At 48.4% G+C, this 23,725-nt stretch overlaps 1 protein-coding gene across 1 annotated transcript in view; it reads right to left on the bottom strand.

Annotated features, from left to right (window-relative positions):
* dennd4a (DENN/MADD domain containing 4A) overlaps positions 1-23,725 on the bottom strand; it is a 123,956-nt gene that overhangs the window by 31,141 nt on the left and 69,090 nt on the right. The window contains exons 17-23 of the mRNA XM_064990332.1: positions 17,932-18,064; positions 16,898-17,104; positions 16,664-16,792; positions 15,961-16,117; positions 8,302-8,424; positions 2,248-2,358; positions 149-639 (exon numbers count right to left, since the gene is read on the bottom strand). Coding sequence (XP_064846404.1) covers positions 149-639; positions 2,248-2,358; positions 8,302-8,424; positions 15,961-16,117; positions 16,664-16,792; positions 16,898-17,104; positions 17,932-18,064 — 1,351 coding nt within the window. The remainder of the gene's footprint in view (positions 1-148; positions 640-2,247; positions 2,359-8,301; positions 8,425-15,960; positions 16,118-16,663; positions 16,793-16,897; positions 17,105-17,931; positions 18,065-23,725) is intronic.

Here is a 23,725-nt window from a genome sequence, read left to right as displayed (position 1 = left end):
CTCCATCTCCACTAACACTGTGGGTTACAGCTCCATCTCCACTAACACTGTGGGTTACAGCCCCATCTCCACTAACACTGTGGGTTACAGCTCCATCTCCACTAACACTGTGGGTTACAGCTCCATCTCCACTAACACTGTGGGTTACAGCTCCATCTCCACTAACACTGTGGGTTACAGCCCCATCTACACTAACACTGTGGGTTACAGCTCCATCTACACTAACACTGTGGGTTACAGCTCCATCTCCACTAACACTGTGAGTTACAGGCCTTTCAGTGTCTCCAACACTGATGTTCACACTCCTCCTTTCCACCTCTTTGGCAGGTGTCTGTCTGTCCTTACTGCCTTCTACCTCCTCCCCCTGTCCCCCATCCAATCTCTTCTGGTTCTGGGTGGGCACCGCCTGACTGGCCTCAGCCTTCCCAGGTTTGCAGTTGGGAGGCGGGGGGCGTTTCGGAGCAGGGCCTCGGACCTGCATGGTGGTGGAGGTGAAGTTGAGGGTGATGGTCCTGAGAGTCCCCTGTCCTCCGGTCAGGTCCAAGGAGTTGGGCCTCAGCCTCCGGTTCTTTGGTCTGGTACCACAGGAGGTTTTGGAGTCAACGGGGCTGGTGGTGTGGTCCTGTCTAGTCAGAGGACCTAAAGACACAACAAATTGTATTTAACTGCCTTAATTTTGCTGGACCCCAGGAAGAGTATCTGCTGCTGTGGCAGGAACTAATGGGGATCCATAATAAACCACCAGGAAGAGTAGCTGCTGCCTTGACAGGAACTAATGGGGATCCATAATAAACCACCAGGAAGAGTAGCTGCTGCCTTGACAGGAACTAATGGGGATCCATAATAACCCCCAGGAAGAGTAGCTGCTGCCTTTGCAGGAACTAATGGGGATCCATAATAAACCCCAGGAAGAGTAGCTGCTGCCTTGGCAGGAACTAATGGGGATGCATAATAAACCCCAGGAAGAGTAGCTGCTGCCTTGGCAGGAACTAATGGGGATCCATAATAAACCCCAGGAACAGTAGCTGCTGCCTTTACAGGAACTAAATGGGGATCCGTAATAAACCCCAGGAAGAGTAGCTGCTGCCTTGGCAGGAACTAATGGGGATCCATAATAAACCCCAGGAAGAGTAGCTGCTGTCTTGGCAGGAACTAATGGGGATCCGTAATAAACCCCAGGAAGAGTAGCTGCTGCCTTGGCAGGAACTAATGGGGATCCATAATAAACCCCAGGAAGAGTAGCTGCTGCCTTGGCAGGAACTAATGGGGATCCGTAATAAACCCCAGGAAGAGTAGCTGCTGCCTTGGCAGGAACTGATGGGGATCCGTAATACATAATTCTTAGCTTCAGAAGCAAGCCAGCAGTGTTATTCAGCGATACTAAACGTCATCACCGAGCCTTTGACTTCCGGATCAGGTATGGTAATTCAAACATTGTTTTAGTGAAAAGTCCAAAGGAGAAGTTTGAACATGATTGGAATTTGGAATATCAATCGTATAAAATATTAATAATAGTGGTCCTAGATTCCATCCCTGTGGACCGTTCCATCTCAAGAGGAGATAAGATATCTCTGTAAAAAAAATAATCTCTGAACGTTATACTTCAAACTCAATAACTACACAAAAACAATTGTCAAACAGATTGAAAAAACCAACGACAGAACAGAACAGAAATCAGGAAAATGTTCTACACTTGTAATCAAATATTTAGATACATCCCAGTTGCATAACACACATCCAATCAATCAGTTGATTATCTATCTTGTTGCCATCTAAATTTAACAGCATACAGAGAGAACAGAGAGGATGGGAGATGTGTTGAAGACAAGACATTCGTATTCCACCCACACACTGTGCTGTGATGTAACAACCAGGGCAGAAGATTCATTTCACTCTGTCAGTAATATTCAATTCTGTCCTTAGAGACCAGAAAGGAGTTTTTTTTACATCAGTGCTCAGTCCGATTAGGAGAATAACTGCAATATAAAATGTAACACAATTTCGATATAAATAGTACTGAGGTAATAATTTTGAGCTGTTTTTCATCCCAATACAGGTGGGTTAATATGGGACAATTCCATTTAAATTCAGTCAATTCAGAACGTACATGGAAATTGCAATTATCTTCAATGTTTTCCAATGAAGAAAATGTGGAATTTGGTTAACTTTCTGAATTGAAATGACATTGACCCCAACCCTGGTATGAACCATTCAGTAGTCTTGAGTCGTAGACATGTTTAAACTTACAAGACTCCCTCTCTGACTTCTCCTGCGCTAGTGGTGTTCTGTCGCTGTCCCTTCCCACCATCCTCTCCTCCTCCTTAGATAGAGAGTCATAGCCTTGGTCTGATTGGCCACCTGAAACAGACAGACAGACAGACAGAGACTGAGTGTACAAAACATTAAGAACACATTTCCTAATATTGAGTTGCGTCAGGTCATGGACTCTACAAGGTTTCGAAAGCGTTCCACAGGGATGCTGGCCCCATGTTGACTCTAATCCCCACAGTTGTGTCAAGTTGCCTGCATGTCCTTTGGGTGAAGGACCAGTCTTGATGCACACTGGAAACTGTTCACAAACTGGTGTGCCTGGCACCTACTACCATACCCTGTTCAAAGGCACTTAAATATTTTGTTTTGCCCGTTCACTCTCTGAATGGTACGTATCGTGCAGGTAGGTGGTTTGCTGACATCAACGTTGTGAACAGAGTGCCCCATGGTGGCGGTGGGGTTATGATATGGGCAGGCATAAGGTACGGACAACAAACACAATTGTATTTTATCGATGGCCACACACAGAGATACCGTGACGAGATCCTGAGGCCCCATTGTCGTGCCATTCATCCGCCACCATCACATCCTGTTTCAGCATGATAATGCACGGTCCCAAGGATCTGAACATGATTCCTGGAAGCTGAACACATTCTTCCACGGCCTGCATCACCTGTTATGCACTTGAGTGAAGACCCAAAAGCGGTTTAACAGAAACAGAGTTCTTTAATGAGAAAACAGGAAAGGCATAGATCCTCTTCCGACGTTGACAATGGCACAATAGACTACCCGCAGAGAGGGCGACAAATGAAACATAAAGTCCCTCTGATGAATAGCAAGAGAGTCCCCTTCTTAGCAGCAGAGGAGAATAGCTGGGTAGCGGCAACAGGCTGCAGGTCGCTCTGGGTCGGTGCGGGTCATAGAGGAACGGTGGTACCTGATCACACGTAGCATCAGATGAACTGGACACAGTGCAAATGAAAGACAGTTAGTAATGTACAGGATGCACCTGCCAGGCAGACTCCGACAGGATAGGACAAGGAGGAAGCAAACGAGACGATAGCTTGCTTCTGGCATGAGAAACACAAACGAGAATCTGACACCGAAAGTAGCAGGAACAGAGAGAGAAATAGAGACCTAATCAGAGGGAAAAAAGGGAACAGGTGGGGAAAGGGTGAACGAGGTAGTTAGGGGAGATGAGGAACAGCTGGAGAAGGAGAGAAAGAGAAGGTAACCTAATAAGACCAGCAGAGAGAGACAGAGTGAAGAGAAAGGACAGGAACAGACATAATAAGACATGACAGTACCCCCCCCCACTCACCGAGCGCCTCCTGGCGCACTCGAGGAGGAAACCTGGCGGCAACGGAGGAAATCATCGATCAGCGAACGGTCCAACACGTCCCGAGAGGGAACCCAACTCCTCTCCTCAGGACCGTACCCCTCCCAATCCACTAGGTACTGATGACCACGGCCCCGAGGACGCATGTCCAAAATCTTACGGACCCTGTAGATAGGTGCGCCCTCGACAAGGATGGGGGGGGAGGGACGAGCGGGGGCGCGAAGAACGGGCTTAACACAGGAGACATGGACCGGGTGGACGCGACGAAGATATCGCGGGAGAAGAAGTCGCACTGCGACAGGATTAATGACTTGAGAAATACGGAACGGACCAATGAACCGCGGGGTCAACTTGCGAGAAGCTGTCTTAAGTGGAAGGTTCTGAGTGGAGAGCCATACTCTCTGACCGCAACAATATCTAGGACTCTTGGTTCTACGCTTATTAGCGGCTCTCACAGTCTGCGCCCTATAACGGCAAAGTGCCCACCTGACCCCCTTCCAGGTGCGCTCACAACGCTGGACAAAAGCCTGAGCGGAGGGGACGCAGGACTCGGCGAGCTGAGATGAGAACAGCGGAGGTTGGTACCCGAGGCTACTCTGAAAAGGAGATAGACCGGTCGCAGACGAAGGAAGCGAGTTGTGGGCGACTCTGCCCAGGGGAGCTGTTCTGACCAAGACGCAGGGTTACGAAAAGAAAGACTGCGTAAGATGCGACCAACAGTCTGATTGGCCCGTTCGGCTTGACCGTTAGACTGGGGATGGAAGCCGGACGAGAGACTGACGGAAGCCCCAATCAAATGGCAAAACTCCCTCCAAAATTGAGACGTGAACTGCGGGCCTCTGTCCGAAACGACGTCTGACGGAAGGCCATGAATTCGGAAAACATTCTCGATGATGATCTGTGCCGTCTCCTTAGCAGAAGGGAGCTTAGCGAGAGGAATAAAATGAGCCGCCTTAGAGAATCTATCGACAACCGTAAGAATAACTGTCTTCCCTGCTGACGAAGGCAGTCCGGTGATAAAATCTAAGGCGATGTGAGACCACGGTCGAGAGGGAATGGGAAGCGGTCTGAGACGGCCGGCAGGAGGAGAGTTTCCGGATTTAGTCTGCGCGCAGACCGAACAAGCAGCGACAAAACGACGCGTGTCACGTTCCCGAGTGGGCCACCAGAAACGCTGGCGAATGGAAGCGAGCGTACCCCAAACGCCGGGGTGGCCGGCTAACTTGGCAGAGTGGGCCCACTGAAGAACGGCCAGACGAGTAGGAACGGGAACGAACAGAAGGTTCCTAGGACAAGCTCGCGGCGACGGAGTGTGAGTGAGTGCTTGCTTTACCTGCCTCTCAATTCCCCAGACAGTCAACCCGACAACACGCCCCTCAGGGAGAATCCCCTCGGGGTCGGTGGAGACTTCAGAAAAACTGAAGAGACGAGATAAAGCATCAGGCTTGGTGTTCTTTGAGCCCGGACGATAAGAAATAACGAACTCGAAACGAGCGAAAAACAGAGCCCAACGAGCCTGACGCGCATTAAGTCGTTTGGCTGAACGGATGTACTCAAGGTTCCTATGGTCAGTCCAAACGACAAAAGGAACGGTCGCCTCCTCCAACCACTGTCGCCATTCGCCTAGGGCTAAGCGGATGGCGAGCAGTTCGCGATTACCAACATCATAGTTACGTTCCGACGGCGATAAGTGATGAGAAAAAAACGTGCAAGGGTGGACCTTGCCGTCAGAGAGGGAGCGCTGAGAAAGAATGGCTCCCACGCCCACCTCTGACGCGTCAACCTCAACAACGAACTGTCTAGAGATGTCAGGTTTAACAAGAATAAGTGCGGATGTAAAACGATTCTTGAGAAGATCAAAAGCTCCCTGGGCGGAAACGGACCACTTAAAGCACGTCTTGACAGAAGTAAGGGCTGTGAGGGGAGCTGCCACCTGACCGAAATTACGGATGAAACGACGATAGAAATTCGCGAAGCCAAGAAAGCGCTGCAGCTCGACGCGTGACTTAGGAACGGGCCAATCAATGACAGCCTGGACCTTAGCGGGATCCATCTTAATGACCTCAGCTGAAATAACGGAACCGAGAAAAGGGACAGAGGAGGCATGAAAAGTGCACTTCTCAGCCTTCACATAAAGACAGTTCTCTAAAAGGCGCTGGAGGACGCGTCGAACGTGCTGAACATGAATCGGGAGTGACGGTGAAAAAATCAGGATATCGTCCATGTAAACGAAAACAAAAATGTTCAGCATGTCTCTCAGGACGTCGTTAACTAGTGCCTGAAAGACAGCTGGAGCGTTAACGAGGCCGAAAGGAAGAACCCGGTATTCAAAGTGCCCTAACGGAGTGTTAAACGCCGTCTTCCACTCGTCCCCCTCCCTGATGCGCACGAGATGGTAAGCGTTACGAAGGTCCAACTTGGTGAAAAACCTGGCTCCCTGCAGGATCTCGAAGGCTGAAGACATAAGAGGAAGCGGATAACGATTCTTAACTGTTATGTCATTCAGCCCTCGATAATCCACGCAGGGACCCGTCCTTCTTCTGAACAAAAAAAAAAACCCGCTCCGGCGGGAGAGGAGGAGGAGACTATGGTACCGGCGTCGAGCGATACAGACAAATAATCCTCGAGAGCCTTACGTTCGGTAGCCGACAGAGAGTATAGTCTACCCCGGGGGGGAGTAGTTCCCGGAAGGAGATCAATACTACAGTCATACGACCGGTGTGGAGGGAGAGAAGTGGCCTTGGAACGACTGAACACCGTGCGCAGATCGTGATACTCCTCCGGCACCCCTGTCAAATCACCAGGCTCCTCCTGTGAAGAAGAGACAGAGGAAACAGGAGGGATAGCAGACATTAAACAGGTCACATGACAAGAGACGTTCCAGGATAGGATAGTATTACTAGACCAATTAATAGAAGGGTTATGGCAAACTAGCCAGGGATGGCCCAAAACAACAGGTGTAAAAGGTGAACGAAAAATTAAAAAAGAAATGGTTTCGCTATGATTACCAGAGACAGTGAGGGTTAAAGGCAGCGTTTCATCTCCGCTGGACCGGAAAGGTAGTGCAGGATCTTGAAGGAGAGACCTGAGTAGTTGCGCTCACCAGTAGCCCTCCTCTTACTGATGAGCTCTGGCTTTTACCGGGCATGAAGTGACAAAATGACCAGCGGAGCCGCAGTAGAGACAGAGGCGGTTGGTGATTCTCCGTTCCTTCTCCTCAGCCGAGATGCGGATACCCCCCAGCTGCATAGGCTCAGAACCCGAGCCGGCGGAGGAAGGTGGCAGTGATGCGGCAGGTGGCAGTGATGCGGAGAGGGGGGCAACGGAGAACGCGAGCTCCTTTCCACGAGCTCGGCGACGAAGATCAAACCGTCGCTCTATGCGAATAGCGAGTGCTATTAAGGAGTCCATGCTGGAAGGAACCTCCCGGGAGAGAATCTCATCCTTAACCTCGGCGAGGAGACCCTCCAGAAAACGAGCGAGCAAAGCCGGCTCATTCCAGTCACTAAAGGCAGCGAGAGTGCGAAACTCAATAGAATAATCCGTTATGGATCGATTCCCTTGACATAGGGAAGACAGGACCCTGGAAGCCTCCTCCCCAAAAACAGAACGGTCAAAAACCCGTATCATCTCCTCCTTAAAGTCCTGATACTGGTTAATACACTCAGCCCTCGCCTCCCAGATTGCCGTGCCCCACTCACGCGCCCGTCCGGTAAGGAGAGAAATGACGTAGGCGATGCGAGCTGTGCTCCTGGAGTAAGTGTTGGGCTGGAGAGAAAACACCACATCACACTGAGTGAGGAATGAGCGGCATTCAGTGGGCTCCCCAGAGTAACACGGCGGGTTATTGATTCTGGGCTCCGGAGACTCGGAAACCCTGGAAGTGGGCGGTGGATCGAGGTGGAGATGGTGAATCTGTCTTGTGAGGTCGGAGACTTGGGCGGCCAGGGTCTCAACGGCATGTCGAGCAGCAGACAATTCCTCCTTGTGTCTGCCTAGCATCGCTCCCTGGATCTCGACGGCTGAGTGAAAAGGATCCGGAGTCGGTCATGACATCACCAGACACGTCCCCCATTGAACATCATTTCCTTACATGAACTATAACGCAGTCCAATTGTTTTCAAATTATTGCCTGTTGCGTTGATATTTTTGTTCAGGATAGCAGAGGAGTTATTGGATAACACCTCCTTTCTCTTTCTCCCTGAAAATAGTTGATCAAACGGGTCCTATTTTCGTCTCAGTGGATTCATCTGGTACGAAAGATCTTACCTTCTCCGTGCCATTCTCTACAGAGACATTATAGCTGCTTAGAGTGCAGTACAGAACACAGAGGGAGAGTGAGTGAGTGACTGAGTGAGTGACTGAGTGAGTGACTGAGTGAGTGGCTGAGTGAGTGACTGAGTGAGTGAGTGACTGAGTGAGTGACTGAGTGAGTGACTGAGTGAGTGACTGAGTGAGTGACTGAGTGAGTGAGTGACTGAGTGAGTGACTGAGTGAGTGACTGAGTGAATGACTGAGTGAGTGAGCAATGTAAACATCGGCTCGTAATGGGAAAAAGGCATCTTTAGGTACCTGTGCTTGGAGGAGGGGGGAGAGGAATGAAAGGAGAGAAGGGGTAACATCTTTAGGTACCTGTGCTTGGAGGAGGGGGGGAGGAATGAAAGGAGAGAAGGGGTAACATCTTTAGGTACCTGTGCTTGATCCATCATCGCTGGAGTCCATCTTAGTGAAGTCTGTATCGATTGAGACCCGCTCAACTGAGTCGTTAGTACTGTCTTCACTACCATGACTGACTGTGTCCAGATCACTGTAGTCTGTAGAGAGGGAACAGAGAGATGTGAGTGTGAGTTTTAGTATTTTTTGGCTATTACGGAGGGAGGACAGCCTCTCCCCCAGGACCAGACTCTGTGTCTGGGCTATTACAGAGGAAGGAGAGCCTCTTCCCCCAGGACCAGACTGTGTCTGGGCTAATACAGAGGGAGGGAGAAGAGCCTCTTCCCCCAGGACCAGACTCTGTGTCTGGGCTATTACAGAGGAAGGAGAGCCTCTTCCCCCAGGACCAGACTCTGTGTCTGGACTAATACAGAGGAAGGAGAGCCTCTTCCCCCAGGACCAGACTCTGTGTCTGGGCTATTACAGAGGAAGGAGAGCCTCTTCCCCCAGGACCAGACTCTGTGTCTGGGCTATTACAGAGGAAGGAGAGCCTCTTCCCCCAGGACCAGACTCTGTGTCTGGACTATTACAGAGGAAGGAGAGCCTCTTCCCCCAGGACCAGACTCTGTCTGGGCTATTACAGAGTGAGGGAGAAGAGCCTCTTCCCCCAGGACCAGACTCTGTCTGGGCTACTACAAAGGGAGGGAGAAGAGCCTCTTCCCCCAGGACCAGACTCTGTGTCTAGGCTAATACAGAGTGAGGGAGAAGAGCCTCTTCCCCCAGGACCAGACTCTGTGTCTGGGCTACTAAATCAAATCAAATCAAATTTTATTTGTCACATACACATGGTTAGCAGATGTTAATGCGAGTGTAGCGAAATGCTTGTGCTTCTAGTTCCGACAATGCAGTAATAACCAACAAGTAATCTAACTAACAATTCCTAAACTACTGTCTTATACACAGTGTAAGGGGATAAAGAATATGTACATAAGGATATAAGAATGAGTGATTGTACAGAGCAGCATAGGCAAGATACAGTAGATGGTATCGAGTACAGTATATACATATGAGATGAGTATGTGAACAAAGTGGCATAGTTAAAGTGGCTAGTGATACATGTATTACATAAGGATGCAGTCGATGATATAGAGTACAGTATATACGTATGCATATGAGATGAATAATGTAGGGTAAGTAACATTATATAAGGTAGCATTGTTTAAAGTGGCTAGTGATATATTTACATCATTTCCCATCAATTCCCATTATTAAAGTGGCTGGAGTTGAGTCAGTGTCAGTGTGATGGCAGCAGCCACTCAATGTTAGTGGTGGCTGTTTAACAGTCTGGTGGCCTTGAGATAGAAGCTGTTTTTCAGTCTCTCGGTCCCAGCTTTGATGCACCTGTACTGACCTCGCCTTCTGGATGATAGCGGGGTGAACAGGCAGTGGCTCGGGTGGTTGATGTCCTTGATGATCTTTATGGCCTTCCTGTAACATCGGGTGGTGTAGGTGTCCTGGAGGGCAGGTAGTTTGCCCCCGGTGATGCGTTGTGCAGACCTCACTACCCTCTGGAGAGCCTTACAGTTGAGGGCGGAGCAGTTGCCGTACCAGGCGGTGATACAGCCCGCCAGGATGCTCTCGATTGTGCATCTGTAGAAGTTTGTGAGTTTGTGAGTGCTTTTGGTGACAAGCCGAATTTCTTCAGCCTCCTGAGGTTGAAGAGGCGCTGCTGCGCCTTCTTCACGATGCTGTCTGTGTGAGTGGACCAATTCAGTTTGTCTGTGATGTGTATGCCGAGGAACTTAAAACTTGCTACTCTCTCCACTACTGTTCCATCGATGTGGATAGGGGGGTGTTCCCTCTGCTGTTTCCTGAAGTCCACAATCATCTCCTTAGTTTTGTTGACGTTGAGTGTGAGGTTATTTTCCTGACACCACACTCCGAGGGCCCTCACCTCCTCCCTGTAGGCTGTCTCGTCGTTGTTGGTAATCAAGCCTACCACTGTTGTGTCGTCCGCAAACTTGATGATTGAGTTGGTTGAGTTGGAGGCGTGCGTGGCCACGCAGTCGTGGGTGAACAGGGAGTACAGGAGAGGGCTCAGAACGCACCCTACAGAGGGGGGGAGGAGAGCCTCTTCCCCCAGGACCAGACTCTGTGTCTGGGCTACTACAGAGGGGGGGAGGAGAGCCTCTTCCCCCAGGACCAGTCTCTGTGCTATTACAGAGGGAGGAGAGCCTCTTCCCAGAGGACCAGACTCTGTGTCTGGGCTATTACAGAGGGATGAGACCAGCCTTTCAAAGCACTTCATGGCCATAGACATGACGTGAGCGTCATGAACAACTGGAGCTCTCATGCATGCTTCAGTGTTGCTTCGAGAAGAAGTCATTTAGCTTGTCTGGTAGGCTTGTGTCATTGGGCAGCTCGTTGCTGTTCTTCCCTTTGTAGTCTGTAATAGTTTGCAAGCCCTGCCACATCCAACGAGTGTTGGAGCCGGTGTAGTATGATTCAATCTTTGCCCTGTATTGATGCTTTGCCTGTTTGATGGATCATTTGAGGGCATAGTGGGATTTCTTATAAGCTTCTGGGTTAGAGTCCCGCTCCTTGAAAGCGGCAGCTCTACCCTTTAGCCCAATGTTGCCTGTAATCCATGGTTTCTGGTTGCACTATGGGGACAACGTCATCGATGACACTTATTGATGAAGCCGGTGACTGATGTGGTAAACATCATCGGATGAACATATTCCAGCAAAACAGTCCTGTACACTGCATTCGGAAAGTACTCAGACCCCTTGACTTTTCCCACATTTTGTTACGTTACAGCTGTATTCTAAAATTGATTAAATTCATATAAAATCCTCAGCAATCTACACACAATACCCCATAATGACAAAATGAAAAACTTTGCATTTTTTTTTGCAAATGTATTAAAAAATGACAAAACAAACACAAGTGTTTCATTAAGTATTCAGACCCTTTGCTATGAGACTTGAAATTGAGCTCAGGTGCATCCTGTTTCCATTGATCATCCTTGAGATGTTTCTACAACTTGATTGGAGTCCACCTGTGGTAAATTCAATTGATGGGACATGATTTGGAAAGGCACACACCTGTCAGAGCAAAAACCAAGCCATGAGGTTGAAGGTTGTCCGTGGAGCTCCAAGACAGGATTGTGTCGAGGCACAGATCTGGGGAAGGGCACCAAAACATTTCTGCAGCATTGAATGGGACCAAGAACACAGCGGCCTCCATCATTCTTAAATGGAAGAAGATTGGAACCACCAAGGCTCTTCCTAGAGCTGGCCGCCCGGCCAAACTGACCAATCGGGGAGAAGGGCATTGGTCAGAGAGGTGTTCCAGAGTTCCTCTGTGGACATGGGAGAACCTTCCAGAAGGACAACCATCTCTGCAGAACTCCACCAATCAGGCCTTTATGGTAGAGTGGTCAGACGGAAGCCACTCCTCAGTAAAAGTCATGTGACAGCCCGCTTGGAGTTTGCCAAAATGCACCTAATTAAATCTCAGACCATGAGAAACAACATTCTCTGGTCTGATGAAACCAAGCGTTTGGAGGAATCCTGGCACCGTCCCTACGGTGAAGATGGTGGCAGCATCATTCTGTCCTTCAGCGGCAGGGACTGGGAGACGAGTCAGGATCGAGGCAAAGATTCGGCGTTACTCTGGACCCTGATATCTCTTTCGACGAACATATCAAGATTGTTTCAAGGACAGCTTTTTTTCCAACTACGTAACATTGCAAAAATCAGAAACTTTCTGTCCAAAAATTATGCTGAAAAATTAATCCATGCTTTTGTTACTTCTAGGTTAGACTACTGCAATGCTCTACTTTCCGGCTACCCGGATAAAGCACTAAAAAAAATTCAGTTAGTGGTAAATACGGCAGCTAGAATCCTGACTAGAACACCAAGATTTGATCATATTACTCCAGTGCTAGCCTCTCTACACTGGCTTCCTGTCAAGGCAAGGGCTGATTTCAAGGTTTTACTGCTAACCTACAAAGCATTACATGGGCTTGCTCCTACCTATTGTTCTGATTTGGTCGTGCCGTACATACCTACACGTACGCTATGGTCACAAGACGCAGGCCTCCGAATTGTCCCAAGAATTTCTAAGCAAACAGCTGGAGGCAGGGCTTTCTCCTATAGAGCTCCATTTTTATGGAACGGTCTGCCTACCCATGTGAGAGACGCAGACTCGGTCTCAACCTTTAAGTCTTTACTGAAGACTCATCTCTTCAGTGGGTCATATGATTGAGTGTCGTCTGGCCCAGGAGTGGGAAGGTGAACGGAAAGGCTCTGGAGCAACGAACCGCCCTTGCTGTCTCTGCCTGGGCGGTTCCCCTCTTTCCACTGGGATTCTCTGCCTCTAACCCTATTACAGGGGCTGATTCACTGGCTTACTGGTGCACTTTCATACCATCCCTAGGAGGGGTGCGTCACTTGAGTGGGTTGAGTCACTGACGTGATCTTCCTGTCTGGGTTGGCGCCCCCTCTTGGGTTGTGCCGTGGCGGAGATCTTTGTGGGCTACACTCGGCCTTGTCTCAGGATGGTAAGTTGGTGGTTGAAGATATCCCTCTCGTGGTGTGAGGGCTATGCTTTGGCAAAGTGGGTGGGGTTATATCATTCCTGCTTGGCCCTGTCCGGGGGTATCATCGGAAGGGGCCACAGTGTCACCTGACCCCTCCTGTCTCAGTCTCCAGTATTTATGCTGCAGTAGTTTATGTGTTGGGGGCTAGGGTCAGTTTGTCATATCTGGAGTACTTCTCCTGTCTTATCCGGTGTCCTATGTGAATTTAAGTATGCTCTCTCTAATTCTCTCTTTCTCTCTTTCTTTCTCTCTCTCTCGGAGGACCTGAGCCCTAGGACCATGCCTCAGGACGACCTGGCATGATGACTTCTTGCTGTCCCCAGTCCACCTGGCCGTGCTGCTGCTCCAGTTTCAACTGTTCTGCCTGCGGCTATGGAATCCTGACCTGTTCACCGGACGCGCTACCTTTCCCAAACCTATTATTTGACCATGCTGGTCATTTATGAACATTTGAACATCTTGGCCATGTTCTGTTATAATCGCCGACCCGGCACAGCCAGAAGAGGATTGGCCATCCCACATAGCCTGGTTCCTCTCTAGTTTTCTTCCTAGGTTCTGGCCTTTCTATGGAGTTTTTCCTAGCCAATGTGCTTCAACACCTGCATTGCTTGCTGTTTGGGGTTTTAGGCTGGGTTTCTGTACAGCACTTTGAGATATCAGCTGATGTACGAAGGGCTATATAAATAATTTGGATTTGATTTGATTTGATTAACGGAGAAAAGTATTTTAGAATGAGGCTGTAACACAACAAAATGTGAAAACAAGTCAAGGGGTCTGAATACTTTCTGAATGCATTGTAGCTTTTAGCATCTGTATCATCTGACCACTTCTGTATTGACTGATACTTCCTGCTCTAGTTTTTGCTTGTAAGCAGGAGGATAGAATTATGGTCAGATTTGCCAAATGGAGGACGAGGGAGAGCTTTGTACGCATCTCTGTGTGTGGAGTAAAGAAGGTCTAGAGTTGTATTCCCCTCTGGTTGCACATTTAACATGCTACTTAACCTATTTCAGTTTCCCTGCTTTAAAGTCCCCGGCCACTAGGAGCGCCGCCATTGGATGAGCATTTTTTTGTTTGCTTATGGCGGAATACAGCTCGTTAAGCGCAGTCTTCGTGCATCGGTCTGTGGTGGTGAACAGACGGCTATGAAAATGTAATGAAAACTCTCTTTGTAGATAGTGTGGTCTACAGCTTATTCCTTAATACTAGACATCACGCACCAGCTGTTATTGACAAATATACACGGACCGCAACCACTTGTCTAACCGGAGGCAGCTGTTCTGTCCTGCCGATGCACGGGAAAACCAGCCAACTGTATATTATCCTGTATATTGTTTAGCCACGACTCGGTGAAACATAAGATATTACAGTTTGTAATGTCCTGTTGGTAGGATATTCGTGATCATAGCTCCTCCATTTTGTTATCCAATGATTGTATGTTGGCTAATAAGACTGATGGTAGAGGCAGATTACCCACTTGCAGTCGGATCCTTACAAGGCACCCCGACCCACGACCCCGATATCTCTGTCTCTTCTTCATGCGAATCACAGGGATTTGTCGGTGTCTGAAGTAAATCCTTTGTTAAAAATCTTCTTCCAGTACGAGGTGAGTAATCCCTGCCCTGATGTCCAGAAGCTCTTTGTCCAGTACGAGGTGAGTAATCCCTGTCCTGATGTCCAGAAGATCTTTGTCCAGTACGAGGTGAGTAATCCCTGTCCTGATGTCCAGAAGATCTTTGTCCAGTACGAGGTGAGTAATCCCTGTCCTGATGTCCAGAAGCTTTTTGTCCAGTACGAGGTGAATAATCCCTGTCCTGATGTCCAGAAGCTCTTTTTGGTCATAAGAGATGGTGGCAGCAACATTTTGTAAAAAAAAACAAGTTACAAATAACTCAAATAAACACACACAGAGTAGTACAACTGGTTAGGAGCCCGTAAAACGGCAGCCATCTCTCCTCCGGCACCAATATGCCATTTCCTCAGGACTGTGTGCATTCAATTTTTTTAATTTAACTTTTATTTAACCAGGCAAGTTAGTTAAGAACAAATTCTTATTTACAATAACTGCTTACCAAAAGGCAAAAGGCCTCCTGCGGGGACAGGGGCCTGGGATTAAACACACCACGGCCAAACCCTAACGACGCTGGGCCAATTGTGCGACACCCTATGGGATTCCCAATAACAGCCGGTTGTGATACAGCCTGGAATTGAACCAGGGACTGTAGCGACACCTCTAGCATTGAGAGACAACGCAGCGGTGATCCTGGAGAGGGAGATGGATTTACCTGATAGCTGTGTGTCTCAACTCTGGGTTTGGTTCTGGATTTACCTGATAGCTGTGTGTCTCTACTCTGGGTTTGGTTCTGGTTCTGGATTTACCTGATAGCTGTGTGTCTCTACTCTGGGATTGGTTCTGGTTCTGGTTCTGGGCTTACCTGATAGCTGTGTGTCTCTACTCTGGGTTTGGTTCTGGTTCTGGATTTACCTGATAGCTGTGTGTCTCTACTCTGGGTTTGGTTCTGGTTCTGGACTTACCTGATAGCTGTGTGTCTCTACTCTGGGTTTGGTTCTGGACTTGCCTGATAGCTGTGTGTCTCTACTCTGGGTTTGGTTCTGGACTTACCTGATAGCTGTGTGTCTCTACTCTGGGTTTGGTTCTGGACTTACCTGATAGCTGTGTGTCTCTACTCTGGGTTTGGTTCTGGTTCTAGTTGTGGATTTACCTGATAGCTGTGTGTCTCTACTCTAGGTTTGGTTCTGGTTCTGGTTGTGGATTTACCTGATAGCTGTGTGTCTCTACTCTGGGTTTGGTTCTGGTTGTGGTTCTGGATTTACCTGATAGCTGTGTGTCTCTACTCTGGGTATGGTTCTGGTTGTGGTTCTGGATTTACCTGATAGCTGTGTGTCTCTACTCTGGGTTTGGTTCTGGACTTACCTGATAGCTGTGTGTCTCTACTCTGGGTTTGGTTCTGGACTTACCTGATAGCTGTGTGTCTCTACTCTGGGTTTGGTTCTGGTTGTGGTTCTGGACTTACCTGATAGCTGTGTGTCTCTACTCTGGGTTTGGTTCTGGTTCTGGTTCTGGACTTACCTGATAGCTGTGTGTCTCTACTCTGGGTTTGGTTCTGGTTCTGGTTCTGGACTGTCTGTTTGAACCGTCCTACCCCCAGGACCACATTCCTCAGCTTGGCCCACAGGAAGTAGCCTCCTCTACTTCCTGTGGACGGCCACGTGCTCTCCAACACCGCCTGGAACCAATCAACCAATCAATCAATCAATCAATCAATCTATCAATATATCAATCAATCAATCAATCTATTAAACTATCAATCTATCAAACTATCAAGCTATCAAGCTATCAATCTTTTAAACTATCAATCTATCAATCAATCAATCAATCTATCAATCTATTAAACTATCAATCTATCAATCTATTAAACTATCAATCTATTAAACTATCAATCTATCAATCTATGAAACTATCAATCAATCAATCAATAAATCAATCTATCAATATATCAATCTTTTAAACTATCAATCTATCAATCAATCAATCAATCTATCAATCTATTAAACTATCAATCTATCAATTTATTAAACTATCAATCAATCTATCAAACTATATATCAATCTATCAATCTATCAAACTATCAAACTATCAATAGTACTGGATGGCTAAGTGCTCTCCAACCATGCCCGGAACCAATCAATCAATACATCGATCAATCAAGCACACATAATATAGTGTATATGGTAGTCTTTGTAGATGGAATTTATTCATCAGCAGCCCTCACCTTGTTGTAGTAACCATAGGTGATGGCGTTGGGATGAACTCCAGCCTTCTTCATCTCAAACAGAACTCTGACCGCCAGGACTGGCTGGCTGTACTGTCCACATAGCTGCATTAACACCCGATAACACACCTAGGAGACAGGAGACAGGAAGATAGAGTTAGAGAGGACATCTGCACCCTGTAGGACACCTGGAGAGGAGAGGAGACACACATCAGCACATCTATTGTTTCCTACCTCATCAGATGCCTGCAGCTTCTTGTCCTGCATCTTCCTCAGGATGTCGTAGGCCATGCGTAGTGCCCGCACCTTGGAGTGGCATGCGCTGGCGTAGGCTGGCAGGCATATGAACCACAGGCCGTAACAGTGACGCAGCAGACACTTAGACCACATCTGGGGTACGGAGGCGTGGGTTTTAGCCATCCTCTGGGCCGAGCGAATCTCCTGGACACAGTACATCACAACAAAATAAACATTTAAGAACTAGAGTTGCTGTACAGGTCTGACAACAGCGGGTTGAGGGGTGTTTATCAGGCTGTTCGTACGAACAGACGTACGGGACTCTTCTGACTCTCAGGAGCCTGGCGGTGCAGTCTGCTCTTCCCGGAGGGAGGAGACCATGCGATTATGACGCCTTGTATTGCAGTTGAGAATGAAGCCCTGATGAGGGCATGGGTATGTTAGAGAAAAAGAAAATGTCTGTCCGTCTGTCCGTCCGTCCGTCCGTCCGTCCGTTAGAGAAAAAGAAAATGTCTGTCTGTCTGTCTGTCTGTCTGTCTGTCTGTCTGTCTGTCTGTCTGTCTGGTACGGAGGAGTAGGTTTTAGTATGTCTGTCTGACTGCCTGCCTGTCTGTCTGTCTGTCTGTCTGTCTGTCTGTCTGTTTGTTTGTCCGTCCGACCGTCTGTCTGACTGCCTGCCTATCTGTCTGTCTGTCTGTCTGTCTGTCTGTCTGTCTGTCTGTCTGGTACGGAGGAGTAGGTTTTAGTCTGTCTGTCTGTCTGTCTGTCTGTCTGTCTGTCTGTATGTCTGTCTGTCTGTCTGTCTGTCTGTCTGTCTGTCTGGTACGGAGGAGTAGGTTTTAGCCTGTCTGTCTGTCTGGTACGGAGGATTAGGTTTTAGCTGAGATTAGGTGTGTGTGTGTGTGTGTGTGTGTGTGTGTGTGTGTGTGTGTGTGTGTGTGTGTGTGTGTGTGTGTGTGTGTGTGCGACTGTCTGTTGGTTCCATCCCTCTGTCTGTCTCTGGTTTTTGCGTAGCTGTGTGTGGTAATGACCTGTTTGGATCGCCTAAAGATGGCAGCAGGGCTGGCTGGACTGGTGTGTCTCTGTGTCAGGCTGGCTGAGGAGGGGCGAGGTCCATCCTGGAGCTCCAACAAATCACGACTCAGCACCGGAAACCCAGAGTAGCTGGACAAGGTTAACACAACACGGTCAGTAGCTGGACAGGGTTAACACAACACGGTCAGTAGCTGGACAGGGTTAACACAACACTGTCAGTAGCTGGACAGGGTTAACACAACACTGTCAGTAGCTGGGCAGGGTTAACACAACGTAGCTGGACAGGGTTAACACAACACTGTCAGTAGCTGGACAGGGTTAACACAACACGGTCAGTAGCTGGACAGGGTTAACACAACACTGTCAGTAGCTGGACAGGGTTAACACAACACTGTCAGTAGCTGGACAGGTTAACACCACACAGTCAGTACCTGGACAGGGTTAACACAACGTAGCTGGACAGAGTTAACACAACACTGTCAGTAGCTGGACATGGTTAACACCACACTGTCAGTAGCTGGACAGGGTTAACACAACGTACCTGGACAGGGTTAACACAACACTGTCAGTAGCTGGACAGGGTTAACACAACGTAGCTGGACAGGGTTAACACAACGTAGCTGGACAGGGTTAACACAACACTGTCAGTAGCTGGACAGGGTTAACACAACACTGTCAGTAGCTGGACAGGGTTAACACAACATAGCTGGACAGGGTTAACACAACACGGTCAGTAGCTGGACAGGGCTAACACAACACTGTCAGTAGCTGGACAAGGTTAACACAACACTGTCAGTAGCTGGACAGGTTAACACCACACAGTCAGTACCTGGACAGGGTTAACACAACGTAGCTGGACAGAGTTAACACAACACTGTCAGTAGCTGGACATGGTTAACACCACACTGTCAGTAGCTGGACAGGGTTAACACAACGTACCTGGACAGGGTTAACACAACACTGTCAGTAGCTGGACAGGGTTAACACCACACTGTCAGTAGCTGGACAGGGTTAACACAACGTAGCTGGACAGGGTTAACACAACACGGTCAGTAGTTGGACAGGGTTAACACAACGTAGCTGGACAGGGTTAACACAACACTGTCAGTAGCTGGACAGGGTTAACACAACACGGTCAGTAGCTGGACAGGGTTAACACAACACGGTCAGTAGCTGGACAGGGTTAACACAACACGGTCAGTAGTTGGACAGGGTTAACACAACACTGTCAGTAGCTGGACAGGGTTAACACAACACTGTCAGTAGCTGGACAGGGTTAACACAGCACGGTCAGTAGCTGGACAGGGTTAACACAACACTGTCAGTAGCTGGACAGGGTTAACACCACACTGTCAGTAGTTGGACAGGGTTAACACCACACTGTCAGTAGTTGGACAGGGTTAACACAACACGGTCAGTAGCTGGACAGGGTTAACACAACTTGGCTGGACAGGGTTAACAGAACACGGTCAGTAGCTGGACAGGGTTAACACAACTTGGCTGGACAGGGTTAACACAGCACGGTCAGTAGCTGGACAGGGTTAACACAGCACGGTCAGTAGCTGGACAGGGTTAACACAGCACGGTCAGTAGCTGGACAGGGTTAACACAACACTGTCAGTAGCTGGACAGGGTTAACACCACACTGTCAGTAGTTGGACAGGGTTAACACCACACTGTCAGTAGTTGGACAGGGTTAACACAACACTGTCAGTAGTTGGACAGGGTTAACACAACACGGTCAGTAGCTGGACAGGGTTAACACAACTTGGCTGGACAGGGTTAACAGAACACGGTCAGTAGCTGGACAGGATACGGTTCAACACAACACTATTTTTCATCCTCAGTTACCATCAGACGTTTCACAATTTAGTTGTAGCTCTGAAATACCTCAGCAGGTTCTCATTCCCAGGAAAACCCATTGAGACCAGGTTCTCATTCCCAGGGGAACCCATTGAGACCAGGTTCTCATTCCCAGGGGAACCCAATGAGACCAGGTTCTCATTCCCAGGGGAACCCAATGAGACCAGGTTCTCATTCCCAGGGGAACCCATTGAGACCAGGTTCTCATTCCCAGGAAAACCCATCGAGACCAGGTTCTCATTCCCAGGGGAACCCAATGAGACCAGGTTCTCATTCCCAGGGGAACCCATTGAGACCAGGTTCTCATTCCCAGGGGAACCCATTGAGACCAGGTTCTCATTCCCAGGGGAACCCAATGAGACCAGGTTCTCATTCCCAGGGGAACCCAATGAGACCAGGTTCTCATTCCCAGGGGAACCCATTGAGACCAGGTTCTCATTCCCAGGAAAACCCATCGAGACCAGGTTCTCATTCCCAGGGGAACCCATTGAGACCAGGTTCTCATTCACAGGGGAACCCATTGAGACCAGGTTCTCATTCCCAGGGGAACCCATTGAGACCAGGTTCTCATTCCCAGGGGAACCCATTGAGACCAGGTTCTCATTCCCAGGGAAACCCATTGAGACCAGGTTCTCATTCCCAGGGAAACCCATTGAGACCAGGTTCTCATTCCCAGGGGAACCCATTGAGACCAGGTTCTCATTCCCAGGGGAACACATTGAGACCAGGTTCTCATTCCCAGGGGAACCCATTGAGACCAGGTTCCCATTCCCAGGGGAACCCATTGAGACCAGGTTCTCATTCCCAGGGGAACCCATTGAGACCAGGTTCTCATTCCCAAGGCTGCCCTGATCCCAACAATACAACAACCAAGACAATGTAAAAACAAAAGCCCAATTAAAACAAAACACAACAATTGTTTAAAACAGTTACTGGCCTCAGCTACTGGGTTTAGCTACACCCTGTTGCTGCCTGAGAGGCACCAGAACATCTAATAGTAAAGAGTTCTGCAAATTGTTCCATCAGTGAGTTGTATGAAAATTAAAATCAGATTTACCTAATTCGTTGGAACCTCAAGAGTTACCAAACCCTGTAAACGGATATGTCATGTTTTTAGACCGATACCCGCTAATTATTAATCTCCAGAAAAGAGCTGTTAAATTCTACAACCACCTAAAAGGAAGCGATTCCCAAACCTTCCATAACAAAGCCATCATCTACAGAGAGATGAACCTGGAGAATGGTCCCCTAAGCAAGCTGGTCCCGGGGCTCTGTTCACAAACACAAACAGACCCCACAGAGCCCCAGGACAGACACATTTAGAACGAACCAAATGATGAGAAAACAAAAAGAGAATTACTTGACACATTGGAAAGAATTAACAAAAAACAGAGCAAACTAGAATGCTATTTGGCCCTAAACAGAGAGTACACAGTGGCAGAATACCTGCCCACTGTGACTGACCCAAACTTAAGGAAATCTTTGACTATGTACAGACTCAGTGACCATAGCCTTGCTATTGAAAGAGGCCGCCGTAGGCAGACATGGCTCTCAAGAGAAGACAGGCTATGTGCACACTGCCCACAAAATGAGGTGGAAACTGAGCTGCACTTTCTAACCTCCTGCCCAATGTATGACCATATTAGAGAGACATATTTCCCTCAGATTACACAGATCCACAAAGAATTCGAAAACTCCCATATCTACTGGGTGAAATTCCACAGTGTGCCATCACAGCAGTAAGATTTGTGACCTGTTGCCACAAGAAAAGGGCAACCAGTGAAGAACACGCAACATTGTAAATACAACCCATATTTATGTTTATTTATTTTCCATTTTGTACTTGTAACCATTTGAACATCATTACAACACTGTATATATAGACATAATGTGACATTTAAAATCTCTTTATTATTTTGGAACTTCTGTATGTGTAATGTTTAATGTTGTTGCATTCAGGCTAACCTTTGAACATTGAGAAATATTAAATAAATGATAGATCAGAAGCATTGTGTATATAAAGGAGTGACAGAGGGCTTTATGTCAGAACTGAATGGTTCTCTGTAGACAGATGGTTTTGGATGGACGAGAGGAGATCAAAGGATTGCTATAGGGGAAGAAGATGTGGATTAGGCGAAGGAGGGGTAGAGGTCAGGAGGTCAGGTAATAAGGGTTTAGTATCCTGTTACCCTCTTCCTGAGGAACTATAAGATGTCAGGATTGGAGAGAAGGAGGGGTAGAGGTCAGGAGGTCAGGTAATAAGGGTTTAGTATCCTGTTACCCTCTTCCTGAGGAACCATAAGATGTAAGGATTGGAGAGAAGGAGGGGTGTATAAAGTGGGGTATATATATATACTTGTGTCACGACTTCCGCCGAGGTTGGCTCTCCTGCCTGTTCGGGCGGTGCTCGGCGGTCGTTGTCACCGTCCTACTAGCCACTACCTGTTATGAACTTGAGTGAAGACCCAAACGCGGTTTTAACAGAAAACAGAGTTCTTTAATAAAAAACAGGAATGGCATAAATCCTCTTCCAACGTAGTAAATGGAACAAAAGAACGTAGTATAATGCAGGTTGCACCTGCCATGCAGACTCCGACAGGACAGGACAAGGTTGAAGCAAACGAGACGACAGCTTGCTTCTGGCATCAAAAAACACAAACAAGAATCAGACACTGAAAGTAGCAGGAACAGAGAAAGAAATAGAGACCTAATCAGAGGGGGAAGAGAGAACAGGTGTGAAGAGTGAAAGAGCTAGTTAGGGCAGATGTAGAACAGCTGAGGAATGAGAGACAGAGAAGGTAACCTAAAAAGACCAGCAGAGAGAGAGAATGAAGAGAAAGGACAGGAACAGACATAACAAGACATGACAGTACCCCCCACTCACCGAGCGCCTCCTGGCGCACTCGAGGAGGAAACCTGGCGGCAACGGAGGAAATCATCGATCAGCGAACGGTCCAGCACGTCCCGAGAGGGAACCCAACTCCTCTCCTCAGGACCGTACCCCTCCCAATCCACTAGGTACTGATGACCACGGCCCCGAGGGCGCATGTCCAAAATCTTACGAACCCTGTAGATGGGTGCGCCCTCGACAAGGATGGGGGGAGGGACGAGCGGGGGCGCGAAGAACGGGCTTAACACAGGAGACATGGAAGACCGGGTGAACGCGACGAAGATAGCGCGGGAGAAGAAGTCGCACTGCGACAGGATTAATGACCTGGGAAATACGGAACGGACCAATGAACCGCGGGGCCAACTTGCGAGAAGCTGTCCTAAGGGGAAGGTTCTGAGTGGAGAGCCATACTCTCTGACCGCAACAATATCTAGGACTCTTGGTCCTACGCTTATTAGCGGCCCTCACAGTCTGCGCCCTATTACGGCAAAGTGCCGACCTGACCCCCTTCCAGGTGCGCTCGCAACGCTGGACAAAAGCCTGAGCGGAGGGGACGCAGGACTCGGCGAGCTGAGATGAGAACAGCGGGGGCTGGTACCCGAGGCTACACTGAAAAGGGGATAGACCGGTAGCAGACGAGGGAAGCGAGTTGTGGGCGTACTCTGCCCAGGGAGCTGTTCTGACCAAGACGCAGGGTTACGAAAAGAAAGACTGCGTAAAATGCGACCAACAGTCTGATTGGCCCGTTCGGCTTGACCGTTAGACTGGGGATGAAAGCCGGACGAGAGACTGACGGAAGCCCCAATCAAACGGCAAAACTCCCTCCAAAATTGAGACGTGAACTGCGGGCCTCTGTCGGAAACGACGTCAGACGGAAGGCCATGAATTCGGAAAACATTCTCGATAATGATCAGAGCCGTCTCCTTAGCAGAAGGAGCTTATCGAGAGGAATGAAATGAGCCGCCTTAGAGAATCTATCGACAACCGTAAGAATAACTGTCTTCCCCGCTGATGAAGGCAGTCCGGTGATAAAATCT

The sequence above is a fragment of the Oncorhynchus masou genome, chromosome 15 (assembly GCF_036934945.1).
Source record: "Oncorhynchus masou masou isolate Uvic2021 chromosome 15, UVic_Omas_1.1, whole genome shotgun sequence".
Taxonomy (NCBI): domain Eukaryota; kingdom Metazoa; phylum Chordata; class Actinopteri; order Salmoniformes; family Salmonidae; genus Oncorhynchus; species Oncorhynchus masou.
This window is presented reverse-complemented; position numbering and strand designations above follow the sequence as displayed.